Here is a 13,385-nt window from a genome sequence, read left to right on the forward strand (position 1 = left end):
CAGTGGCGACAATTGATGGCGCAGTGGCTGCGTTTTTGGCTTGGCACAGTGGCGACAATTGATGGGCACAATGGCAACAATTGATGGCACAGTGGCTGCGTTTGATGGCATGGCACAGTGGCTGCATTTGATGTCATGGCACAGTGGCTGCGTTTGATGGCATGGCACAGTGGCGACAATTGTATGGCACAGTGGCTGTGTTTGATGGGCACAGTGGCGGCAATTGATGGGCACAGTGAGGCTGCAATTGATGTTTTTTTTTTTTCCGTTTGTTTGCGCCCCCCCAAAAATTTCGAACACCAGCCGCCACTGGTATCGGTACTCTTACTCGGTCTTAAAAAATTGGTACCAGTGCATCCCTAATGGAAGCCTTTTGTCATTTCATTGTTGCCCCAGCCAATCCAAAGTGCTTATCTCTCACTTACCTCGTTTATAGCAGCTTTGAAATTTTTATCCGTTCATTTGAGTGTTTTGATAAATGTTCTTTGCTTCCATCATTTCCTGTAGATCATGTGACCTCCAGGAAGTGTTAAATCCCAGAATGCACTGCCGTACTGCATCTCAAAAAAAGGGTGCGATAGGTGACCGATCTGGACAACACCTCCCTCATTACTATATCCCCTTCCACCCACTTTCTGTACAATCTCCTTTATATCTACCATCAGCCATGTAGTGCAAGGGTCTGATTTGATGCAAATTGAATAGATTGTTCATGTGGGTCCTCCTATTCCACTGTTCTGGTAAATCTAAAGGAAATTGTACAGCGATTGTACAATCAGATTGCATAGTGTATGGGCAGCTTTATATATGTACATCAGAGGAAGTGGTTGGAGACACTCGGTTGTTAAGCCCCAAACACATCTCCACGTAGTGGGAACTCGCATTTCTGTTGGCATGTTGTCATACAAGCAGTCTGGTCGGATTCCTTTCCAGTCACATCCCCAGCGAGTCAGTGACTAAAGAAAATGTCAGATCGATGCTTAATTTACATCACTGTTTGTTTTTTCATTTATAATGATCGCATATTTCTGATAGCCACAAAGGCATTCTATTTTTCCTTGTAGCATATTACTTGTTGTATGGTTTCTGCAGGCTATATTTCAGTGTGGCACCTTTCACTGGCTGCAGACGGTACACATTGTTGATAAATGAAGGTCAGACCCTGACACATGGAGAGGATAAATGCCTGCACAGATACATCATGACAGCCCAAGGCACACTTGTGTAAATGCCCAATTAACGTTATGTTGGCAAGGGTGAGGATGAAATCATTGTGCAGCCAGAACATATCTGTGGATGTCTTATTTTTATAAGCCTTTTTTTTTAAATGGTTGTAAATCTTAGTCATGAGATTTGAACAAAGCACATATTACTACAGTGTTTACGTGCCTCTCCCCAAGTGTTCCTTCTCTCTGCTGTCTAGTTCCTCTATTGTGAGCTTGAGTCACTTCTGATACCAGTTTTCCTGATACCACGATCCTGGGTTCACATATGAGCACACAAAACGGGTCACAGCAGGAGTCCGGTGTGTCCCCGGTCACCGTTTCAGGTCCGATTTTCGCCTGAATTTTTGGTTGAATTTGGATCTGAAATGAATCAAAAGACGCACAGTTCCTGTGCAAATTGCACCGAAGCTGCTGCGGAGATATGTGAACCGAGTCCATAGAGAGCCATTCACAATCTCCTATACGAATTGGATTCGGTGAACCCACGTTCAATTTGCACTAGTGTGAACCCAGCCTTAATACAGCTGATGTTTTTTAAACTGTGAGGGGATTGTATCCGATACATTAAGGCTCTGTTTCACTACTGCGAGTTGTTGTGCGACTTGACACATGTGAATCCATGTGTTTCAATGGTTCCCGTTGTAATTGGTGCAACTCCAGAGGCAGCGACTCCAAAAAAGGTTCTTGCACTACTTTGTTCCGACTTTGGTGCGACTTGTTCTCCCATGGTTCTCACCAGTCGCATGACATTGCATCAAACATTGCATTGCAAAGTCACACTCTAAATCGCACGACTTTGGGGCCGCTAATAGTGGAAACAGAGCCGAAGTTAGTAGACTTCTTTCATTACATTTGGATTTTTAATGGTTACATTGTCGACATATGTCAGAGCTGATACCTACCTCATATCATTGTTTGTTACTTGATAATATATGCAGTGGAAATAATGTATTGCCCCCTCTCACCGCCTTGTCTTTACTTCCAAGAATATCCTGTTTTTTTTTCTTATTGTTATTTTCTGTTTTGTAATGCTGAAATATTGGGGGTTTTCTCATTCACATCAAGAGTTTTACATGGAAGGGTCATCATAGCTGTGTTCAGCCCCTATGCCGTTATTATTATGTATTGTATTATGTATGATACAGAGCATATTATGAGTATTCATTAGAAATCGTTCCGGACAACTGCACTTCCAAAAATCCTTTTATTGAAGCTTCATATTACAAGTGGTTAACAGATGGAGCAGAGGACAAAGAGGTAGATGCGTTTAGCGCAAATGTTGGCGCTTAGTCATTACCTAGACCTAGTTATCTAGTCATCTAGTGACTAAGCGCTAACAACTACCTCTTTGTCCTCTGCTCCATCTGTTAACCACTTGTCATATGAAGCTTCTTTAAAAAAAATTATGGAAGTGCAGCCGTCCGGAATTATTTCCTTATGTTGCACAGTATGTGGGCTGGGCTAGCACCTGACTAGTGTGTGTAGGGATTAACCAGAGACTCACTCACCCGAAGTGGCTTTTATGAGTATTCATTGTTGACCTTGATTCCTCACTCAAAAGGTGTGATCAGTTCTCCGTGTCCTCTGTGACCCTGCTGCTCTCTGTCCCTTATATTAATGACGGAAACTACACATTTTTTTTTCCCAGTTGTGACTTGTATGGTTCTAATTGTCACATGTTATCATTTATGTTGACAAGTAGAAATTCTTCTGGGGTTACACACAATACAAACTAAGAATTTACAGATATTTCCTGTACCTTCAGGGTCTGTACTTCCTGGAGAGAATGAGAGAACTGCAGTGCAACTTCAGATCAGAGCTTCCAACTACATTTCATATCACCATACCGTATACACTCGAGTATAAGTCAAGTTTTTCAGCCCTTTTTTTGGGCTGAAAATGACCCCCTCGGCTTATACTCGAGTCAGTACCTGAGTATATTGCCGCCTGACCTCACCGTGCCCATTGCAGAATCCGATCTGTGTACCCGAGTCCGTGACATATTCAGACGGCGGCCGTGGAGTTTTAAAAACTTGCGCTCCTCCTTGTGCTGTTCCGTGATAGGCGAAACACTCTGTTTCCCAGAAAACACTGTGTTCAGTGTTCCGCCTATCACGATCGCCCTCTCGTCCATCACGAATGAGAGGGCGTTCGTGATAGGCGGAACACTGAACACAGTGTTTGCTGGAAAACCGAGTGTTTCGCCTATCACGGAACAGCACAAGGAGGAGCGCGAGTTTTTAAAACTGTGCGGCCACCGTCTGAATATGTCACGGACTCGGGTACACAGATCGGTTTCTGCAATGGGCACGGTGAGGTCAGGCTGCAAAGGTAACGGGACCTGCCGGTTACAGTAGAGAGAATGTAGGTGAGAGGATGGTCGAGTTGAAGAGCTGCAAATGGGCACAGTGAAGTGAGGTCAGGCTGCAAATGGGCACAGTGAGGTCAGGCTGCAAATGGGCACAGTGAGGTCAGGCTGCAAATGGACATTGTTGACCCTCTTTTCCTCTTACAGTAGCTGCTGCATTCTCACCCTCTGCTTATACTCGAGTCAATACGTTTTCCCTTTTTCTTTTTTTGTGGTAAAATGCACACTGCCTAAATAAGGATCAAGCTGGTATCCTTAGGTTTTGGAATAATATCTGAAGACTGAGTCTTCCTCACATGCCAGTCAGGCTCTTGAGGAGTCTGGTGATATTACCCCCAGAATTATACTTACGGATGGTAGTGTCATTTAGAATACGGTGCCCAGTTGTGGAAAACTAGCCTATAAAAAAATAAAATTAAGCTGTAACGAGTCCAGAAATGGGCAACAATAGCAGTGAAAGGTCTAAAGAATTACACTTTCAAGAGAAATTAAGGGAAAGAAAATATATGAAGGGAAAGAACAAGGTTCAGGAGGACAGTATTTTCAATAAGAAGCCAAGATCAAAAACGTGGAGACGTGACCTCAAGCTAGCAGGAGGGAAGTTTAAAACAAACCATTTAAAGTATTATTTTACCAGAAGAGTAGTTGATGCTTGGAGTAGACTTCCAGCACAGGTGGTCAGTTAACCGTAAATACATTTAAAACATGCTTGGGTCAATATTATGTATACAAACAGCTTGCTATGGGTGCACTTGGAATGCAAGTCAGGACTGCTATCTGGGGACCCCAGAAGGAGGATCGGGCTGCTCTGTGCAAAACCATTGACATGTTTATTAATTTAGAAAATAAAAACAACCTTTAGGCTCCATGCACACTGAAGCTATTAAAAACACCAGTAGCTTTTCAGGGAGCCTTTTAAAGTTTTTTTAGCGTTTTTGCAATGGCTTTAATCAGCATTTTTCAGTGTAGCTTTTGTTTTACTTTAGTGTTTTTTTATCCATAAAAAAAAAAAAAAACTCTTGCGTTTTTTCCCGCCTAAAAACTGCACTTTGAACGCAAATTTTGGGAGTTCAGAAAAAAGCCAATAAACTCCAAAGCTCATTAACACTAAAAAACGCCCATGTGTGCTTGGGCACATAGGCTAACATAGAGTTCAGTTTATGGGCTTTAAAAAAAAAAAAAAAAACGCCAATAAACTGCAGTTTCTCAGCTTCAGTGTGCATGGAGCCTTACAATCACTTGACTTTATTAATAGCTACTACTGGACTACATTATGTTCTCCTGGCATGTTTTCCTGCATATGTGCCTTCTTTCCTCTCAGGCCAAAGGTTCTTTTCCCAAATACTGCACATATAACATGATCAGAGCATTTCAAACTGACTATCGGTCATAGGCCTTGTACACGCGATCGGATTTTCCGATGGGAATTGTGTGATGGCAGGATGTTGTCGGATAATCCGACCGTTCGTACGCTCCATCGGACAATTGTTGTCGGAATTTCCGACAACAAATATGGGATAGCATGCTTTAAAAATTTCCGACAACAAATGTGTGATGTTGGATTATGTGATCATGTGTACACAAGTCTGTCGGAAAAAAAATCCATAGTACAAACACGTATTATTCCATTAACAGAACCCATATTCGCGAATCTTTTCTCCCCCTGAAGAAGACCGATATTGCTACAACAGGTCAAAACGCGTTGGGGGTTTTGCGCTATGAGTATATTTTTACAATGTTGTACCCATGTTCATTGACTGTTTTTTATACATATGTTATGGCCTTTGTTGATGTTCTATGAGCTCATGTCCTGATTCCCATTAGATAGTTTTTTCTATCACATACGAGTACTCGGATTAATAAAATTTATACTTTTTTACAAATTTTATCTTTACCATTTGATTTACTGCCACAACACAAAGCCCCTAGGGGGAATTTTTATTTTCTCAAAAGTACAAACACGCATGCTTCGAACCAATGCTAACCATAAGACAACATTAGCAGAAGTTGCCCAAAGGTTGGCGCTAAAGAGCTGAAAAACCACGTAGTACGTCACTGCGCTCGTGTTTGTTAGCCGGCAAAGTTTTGCCGTTTGTGTGCAGAACAAGTTCACGGCCAACACCCTTCGCACAAAATTCCACGGCTTTGTCCGATGGAAATCCGATTGTGTGTACGAGGCTTTACACAATTCAGAATTTTGGATGACTGCACACTTGTTGGGACCCACTCAACGGGGACAACAGCACACACTCTGTTCTCTGATTCTTTCCTCTGGTTCATGGCACTGGCCAACAGAGAACTGGTCTCGTAATCACTGTTTAGTTAATCTTTTTTTTATCTTTTGTCTACTTATTGAGGCGCTTCATGACCAATTCAGCTTAAGTTGTAATTTAAGAGGCAATTATCGTTCCCAGCTTAGAAAAGTTTTAATGGGGAAAAAATCCAAAGATATAAGGCTGGGTTCACACCTCTTGACGGATGCGACTCGCAGCAGGGGTCCGGTGCGTCCCTGTTCCCTGTTTCTGGCCTGAATTTTTGCCTGAATTTGGCCCTGAAACTGAGCCAAAGACGCACAACGTTCCTGTGCAAGCCGCTTCACAGCCGCAACAGAGATATGTGAACCGGCTCTCACAATCTCTTGTCATGCGAATTGGAAACCCACATCCAATTTGCATAGGTGTGAACCCAGCCTAATGCCCTGTACACACGATCTGATTTTCCGTTGGAAAAACCTTGGATGTTTTTTCCGTCCAAATTCCGCTCAAGCTTGGCTTGCATACACACGGTCACACAAAAGTTCTCTGAACTTTCGACCGTCAAGAACGTGGTGACGTACAACACTATGACAAGCCGAGAAAATTAAGTTCAATGCTTCCGAGCATGCAAATTGTTTCTGAGCATGCGTCGGAATTTTGCGCGTCGGAATTGCTACGGACGATCGGATTTTCCGATAGGATTTTTTTTCGCTGGAAAATTTCAGAACCAGCTTTCGATCTTTTGTTGGTGGAAATTCCGACAGCAAAAGTCCGATGGAGCATACACACGGTCGTAATTTCCGTTCAAAAGCTTACATTGAACTTTTGCTGTTGGAATTTCCGATCGTGTGTAAGGGGCATTAGGGTTTGGGGAATCGGTTGTTTGATGGAACTCTGGTTATAAGAGTATTTCCGGTAAAAGGTTAATTTATTGTGAAATTACCAGATGATGTAAAATGACGGTCAAAGCCGTCTGTGTTTGTCTTGTGGGTGTGAACAACCAGCTATATTAACTTGGCTTTAAGTTTATTCCTCAACAAACTCTTAAACCTAGGGCAGGAAATGTGCACTTAGTCTCATTAACACATTCTGACAGGTTGTTTGCATTGGAGGTTTCCAGCTGAATTTCGGAAGAACGAGATGAATTCTGAAGCGGTACTGGCAGGTAAGAGAGAGACTAGCATGGGAGGGGGCTGGATATCACCTGGTAAATGACTCTGCTGCCTTTCCAAACTATAGGGAGTAGACAGGTGTTCGTCCTAAAAATAATCATTGTTAAGAAGTATTCTGTATGCGTTGTGTAATGATTTTATTATATCCTTTAGGCCCCTTTCACACGGCCTGTTTGTTTTTTCGGCGGACCTGAACGGACGATCCATGCAAGTCTATCGAGCGTCTATCGGATGTCAGCGGTGACCATGTCCGCTGACATCCGATCCACTAAAATCAGACGTATGGCGATATGGTCGCCATCCGTCGGATTGGATGAGAACTGATGAAAACGGACATCAGTGTCTCCCTGCAGGGATGTAGTGCCTAGGGAGGGGGCGAGCACGCTGACTAACCCCCAGCCAGAACGGCTCGGATGATGGGGAAAAGCTTACTGAGGAGAAACGGGAAGTGAGAAATTCAGACAAAGAAAAGTGAAATCGAGGAAAAAGGTAGTTGAACCAACAATGTACTAGCTTAGAGAAACCTAATTAGAACATAAAAAACAAACCTTTACAACCCCTTTTAAGCTGAAAAACCTTGAGACTTTACAACTCCTTTAATTGACCTTTTCTTTTATCCTCCATATGCGGTTTATAAAGCACAAGGTTATTGCGCCCTTTTTCTCTATTTTCAGCTTTCTCCTACCACTAAGACCATCAAGACCTAGACTTCATAGATTTGCTGGACACTTACTTTGGACATCAACCAGTAGTTTCACACAGGTTCTTTTTTTCTCACTCTGCACGATAATACTTTGAGCCAATACTTTTTTACTTTGCTTTTTGCTAACTTGCAGCATACATTTGTTTTTTCATAGCACCCAATTACAGTCTCATTTGTTTAACTTGCACTGGAAACCTTAGCGATGGCACTTTATTGCCAGATACTGCAATTACCAGAATAAACGTAAAACTATTTGTATTGCTGGGGGGACACCAGTATATTATTTGAACTCGGAGGCTTAATTTGCCCTACAGAAACCAACGAATGAAAGCATTTGGAACTTTTTGTTTTTATTGTATCCTGTTAATTACGTCTCAATGCTATGCTGTGGGTGCGGTACAGAGGACTTGGACTTCTGCCCAGCAATATTGTCAGAATGATGCTGCTTTTATCTTTCGTAACTCTCTACTGACTATTAAACAATAGTCATTTATTCGATGCAGGCATTACACCTGCTGCAAACTGTATATAGACGAGGGTTGTACCTGGCCGACGGGCTCATGGGTCTCTCATTCATCACTAGGAGGAAATTGGCTCTGAGAAGTTTGTTGAGTGATTATGGTAAGAGGAACACGGACTGCCTAACATATTACATACCTGGAATTGTTTTTTTTGCCTTGTGCCCTGGCAACTTGGGTCACCTTTATAGTTTGCCTATGTTGTTCTTTTTTCCTGAGAAAGGCTGTTAATCCTTTCTACGTAAAGGTCATGTCAGCTACTTTAATGTTCAGTATTTATGTGCATCTGCTCCTGCACTTTCCTATCATTAAAAAATAACTGCTTATCTAATGTACTACAATTCAAAGGAAGTCACTGGAGAGGTTCAGTGCTATAACTCTCTAGCTATCCTCTCATTTGGTAATATACACTGCTGAAAGTGTATAGATTGTCAGTAAATCGTACATTTGACTTTTGTTGCGTGTTTTTTTCCCCCCCACATGCGTATTATATATAAACAGGATGGCTTGTGTCACTTAGAAAATGTCACTCCTAGTTTTTTTTTATTATTTTTTTTTTTTTTTAGTTTTTGCCAATTTAATAAAATGTTACTTGAAAAAGTCAAGTTCAGCTTTTACTGTCAGAAAGTAGTAGATGATTGTGAAACCTTATTTTACTGATGTTATTTGTATAACAATTTTTTTTATTTTCTTTTGTTTTATTATTATTTTGTTATATTTTTAATAACTTTTAACCAATTTTTTAATCATTCTAAGGCTCCATGCACAATGAAGCTGATAAACTGCAGTTCATTGGCGTTTTTTTTTTTTTTTTTTAAAGCCCATAAACTGAACTCTGTTAGCCCATGTGCCCATGCACACCTGGGCGCTTTGGAGTTTATTGGCTTTTTTCTAAACGCCCGAAATTTGCATTCAAAGTGCCGTTTTTTGGCGGGATAAAATGCTCAAAAACGCTGGCGCCTACGTTTTTTTATCCATTGAAAAAAAAAAAGGCTACACTGAAAAAAGCTGATTAAAGCTATTGCAAAAACGCTAAACAACGTTGAAAGGCTCCCTGCAAAGCTACTGGTGTTTTCTTATAGCTTTTTTTAGCTTCAGTGTGCATGGAGCCTTACAGTGGTTCTAAAGGTAAAATGTTTTTTTTTCCTTAATGCATTCCATGCATTAAATTGGTAGTTAACCCTGTAAGTGCACTTGTACCTACAGGTAAGCTTACCTGTAGGTACAATGAATATGTCATAATTGTGCACTGTTTAGGAGATATTCGCATTGGCCGATGACTCCACCCGCACATCTGCAGTGACGCTGTACATTCACAGCCACACAGTATGCTGTGAAATGCAAAGCGCAGTGCCATGGCCGTGGTTCCCATACACATATGTAGGAGTCACATCATCGTGGCCCGGCCATTCAAACAGCCGGAGCCCATGAACCCATAAGGGCAGATAGATGAAAGATAGAAGCCTCTGCAGCGGTGACAGCACGCCACGGCAGTACTTTGTTTCTATTGTAAGTTTGTCATAATGTGCATACTGGAAGAAAAAGGGGGTAAAAAAAACTGCGCTAAACCAAAAAAAATTAAGTGAAAAAGCTGCCGGCACACAAACAAAGTATAAAGCAATAGTGAAACAAAAGTGCAGCGCTAATAAATTGTGATCAATGATGGAAAACACATGATGAATATACAAAGATGTATATAAATAAAGTCCACGTGAGAACCTGAATAAATTCACAGTCCAACAAAAAAGTGACAGGTGGATGTAATGACGTGAAGTATACAGTTGCCTGAAGGGATCATCACAAAACATCAACTGGAAAGGTAAGTAAATGGATACTCTTACCGAAAGGGGTGGAATCCACTCTTAGTATTAACAGCAAGTCAAAAAAGCGTAGTGGTCTTGGCGGACCTGGATCTCTGCATAGATGGCCCCTCCGGGCGGCGATGGTTGTATGAATCCAATGAGACGAATACCACCAATCACGGAAACCGGATGGATGCGACTTCAGATGCAGGTCGTATGGGAGCCCCGATGAATTAGTAGGGCAAAGATGAACACAAAATGGAAGAAAAAAGAAAAAGAGTGCTCCAAATGGTGCAGGTCAAATTAAACCATGACGGGTTTTATTTGAATAGAAAAAGTTATAAAAACATGTGCAAAGAAATAAAAGCAGTATGGGGTGCTGTTACTGCTTTTATTTCGTTGCACATGTTTTTATGACTTTTTATATTCAAATAAAACCTGTCATGGTTTAATTTGACCTGCACCATTTGGAGCACTCTTTTTTTCTTCCATCTTTGCAGTAGAAAACGAGAAAATCTGCAGCTAAAAGCACCATTCTATCCGTCTGTGTGAAAGGGGCCTAATTCAGAGGGAGTGCCATTCCTCTGTACAATGTAGAAGGAAGGAGCCCTGTCAGGATGTGTTTGCTGTATCACACTGAATGAATAACTTTCTGATAGCAGCAGTTAAATTCTTCCTTTTATTGTCACACCAGCTATGGAAATGCAGTCTGTTAGAAATGGACATTACAATAATGTCTTTTCTGTCTGTGGGGAAATCTTTTTTTATATTTTAGGAGCTTAAGAAATATTGGCAAGCTGGTTATAAAAAAAGTCTTTATTTATACACACATAAGTAACATGGAACTTTTCTTCTCGCAGATTGCCAACAATGAACTCTGCCAGAACAACATTGGTTTTGCGACGACCAAAATGAACAGTAAAAATGGTAAGTGAGTCAATGAGGGATTAGATCTCCAGACATCAATCTGTGTATCTCACACTCAGTATCTGTGTATCTCACTATCTGTGTATCTCACTATCTGTGTATCTCACTATCTGTGTATCTCACTATCTGTGTATCTCACTATCTGTGTATCTCACTATCTGTGTATCTCACTATCTGTGTATCTCACTATCTGTGTCCTCTGCCTCATGCCTGATAACGGAGTCACTGCTGTGTTTCCTGATGCAGAATGTAAAGTGGAACCCTATGCATATTAGCATATATGAAATGTCCAATTACTTTTTGTGTCAGGTGCTGTGAAGTTCATACAAAAAGAAACAAATGTTCCTGCGCTCAAAAGATTGCTGTAGGGTAAATTGAAGAAGGGAAAAAAACAAAAGAACAAAAGCTGGACAGCCGCACTCCAAAATTTTCTTTAAAAGAGATGTCTTTATTTTCAACTGTGCATACAGTCACTGCAAGCCCACAAAAATCAGTATGGCCAACGTTTCGCACTGGCGTCAGTGCTTAGTCATGGCACGCCAGTGCGAAACGTTGGCCATACTGATTTTTGTGGGCTTGCAGTGACTGTATGCACAGTTGAAAATAAAGACATCTCTTTTAAAGAAAATTTTGGAGTGCGGCTGTCCAGCTTTTGTTCTTTTGTTTTTTTGCTATTACCGCATTGCCAGCACCCTGGTGGTTCAACAACCCCTGATCATCACGAGGCTCACCTGGAGCGGTGAGAATTCTGTCTGTGTGTCTACTCTAAATTGAAGAAGGGAATCTTCACAAATCACGCCACCGCATCAGCTGTGCTGCCACTCTCAACAGGTCAGGGGAAACCCAGAAGAAACTCTAAAAGAAAGCGGTGATAGAGGGCACACCAGCCTTGCGCCTTACTTTTGCAACACTGAAATTTATTAAAAGTAGAATCGCATACTCACAAATGAGTGCTAAAATCAGGCAGATAATAAGAAGTCCATCATTTGTGCCCAGCCAGATCTGCTAGCCTGCAAACTTGGGTGGGATGAAAGTCCAAAGAAACCGACGCGTTTCAAGTGGTATCCCCTCCTCTTGAGAGCTCTGATGAGGGGATACCCCTCGAAAAACATCAGTATTATTTGGACTTTCATCCCACCCAAGTTTACTGGCCAGCAGATCCTGCAAATTATGTGCTTTTTTATTATCCGCCTGATTTTGTCACTCGTTTGTATGTAATTCTACTTTTAAAGTGGATGTCCGCTGACAATAAAAAAAAAAAAAAAGCTAGCAGCTACAAATACTGCAGCTGCTGACTTTTAAAATATGGACACTTACCTGTCCAGCGTGCCCGCGATGTTGGCACCCGAGGCCGATGCGTGCCTCGGTCTCCGGATGCTGCCGCCACCATCTTCGCTAAGGGAATCAGGAAATGAAGCCTTGCGCTTCACTTCCCGGTTCCCTACTGCGCATGCGTGAGTCGCGCTGTGCAATCGAAATGTTCCCTCCGGTCTTCTATCTCTCAGAAGACAGTGAGTGGGAGGGGGGGGGCAGGAAGTGGCGTAGATTATCCGCAGATTCTGCGAATGTCTATTCCTGGAAGTGGGTGCAAATACCTGTATTATACAGTTATCTGCACCCCCCCTCCCCCTGAAAGGTGCCAAATGTGACACCGGAGGGGGGGAGGGTTCCGAAAAGCAGAGGTTCACTTTTTGTGTGAACCTCCGCTTTAACAGATTTCAGTGTTGCAAAGGTAATGCTGTGAAGTCTTGCTGTGTTTGTTTGTTTTTTTCTATACTAATGCCACGTACACACAACTGTTTTTCATGACGAGAAAATGCAATTTTTTAAATGGTCGTGAAAAACGGTCGTGTGTGGGCTCCAGAGCATTTTTCTCGACACGAAAAATGGGCATTAAAAATTTAGAACCTGCTCTATTTTTTCCTCTGCGTTTTTCACGTTGTCGTTTTTCTGGTCGTGAAAAACGGTCATGTGTATGCTTTAACAAGGGGGAAAAACACGCATGCTCAGAAGCAAGTTATGAGACCGGAAATTAGCATAATCAGCCCAAAGGGTGGCGCCATTTGAATGGAACTTCCCCTTTATAGTGCCGTTGTACGTCACCTCGCTTTGCTCGAGCATTTTTTATCACGATCGTGTGTATGCAAGGCAGGCTTGAGAGGAATCGCGTAGAGAAAAAAATCGTTTTTTTTTTTCCATGACATGAATAACGGTCGTGTGTACGCGGCATTAGTCTCTCCACCAAGCTGGGTCAGTGGCTGCAGAAAGCAGTGTTATCAGGACACTTTCATCTGGAAAAAGAATAGTCAGCGTTAGAGCCGGGCTGTTAGTCAGGGGTCCAATGGCAGTTTCTTCTGACATTACTGCACTGTTTGTCATCTTCAGAATTAAACTTTCATACATTCTTGTCCAAA

General features: G+C 41.9%; 1 protein-coding gene across 10 annotated transcripts in view; it reads left to right on the forward strand.

Moving 5' to 3' along the window:
• The window catches only part of ST3GAL4 (ST3 beta-galactoside alpha-2,3-sialyltransferase 4), a 229,727-nt gene that overhangs the window by 181,729 nt on the left and 34,613 nt on the right, over positions 1 to 13,385 (forward strand). For 8 of the 10 annotated variants that reach the window (XM_040326193.1, XM_040326194.1, XM_040326199.1 and 5 more), the window contains one exon: positions 10,905 to 10,971. In XM_040326193.1, coding sequence (XP_040182127.1) covers positions 10,905 to 10,971 — 67 coding nt within the window. Of the gene's footprint in view, positions 1 to 6,893; positions 7,015 to 8,217; positions 8,346 to 10,904; positions 10,972 to 13,385 lie in introns of those variants that run through there. The other 2 variants (XM_040326197.1, XM_040326196.1) reach the window with 2 other exon arrangements.

Source organism: Rana temporaria, chromosome 10 (assembly GCF_905171775.1).
Source record: "Rana temporaria chromosome 10, aRanTem1.1, whole genome shotgun sequence".
Lineage (NCBI taxonomy): Eukaryota > Metazoa > Chordata > Amphibia > Anura > Ranidae > Rana > Rana temporaria.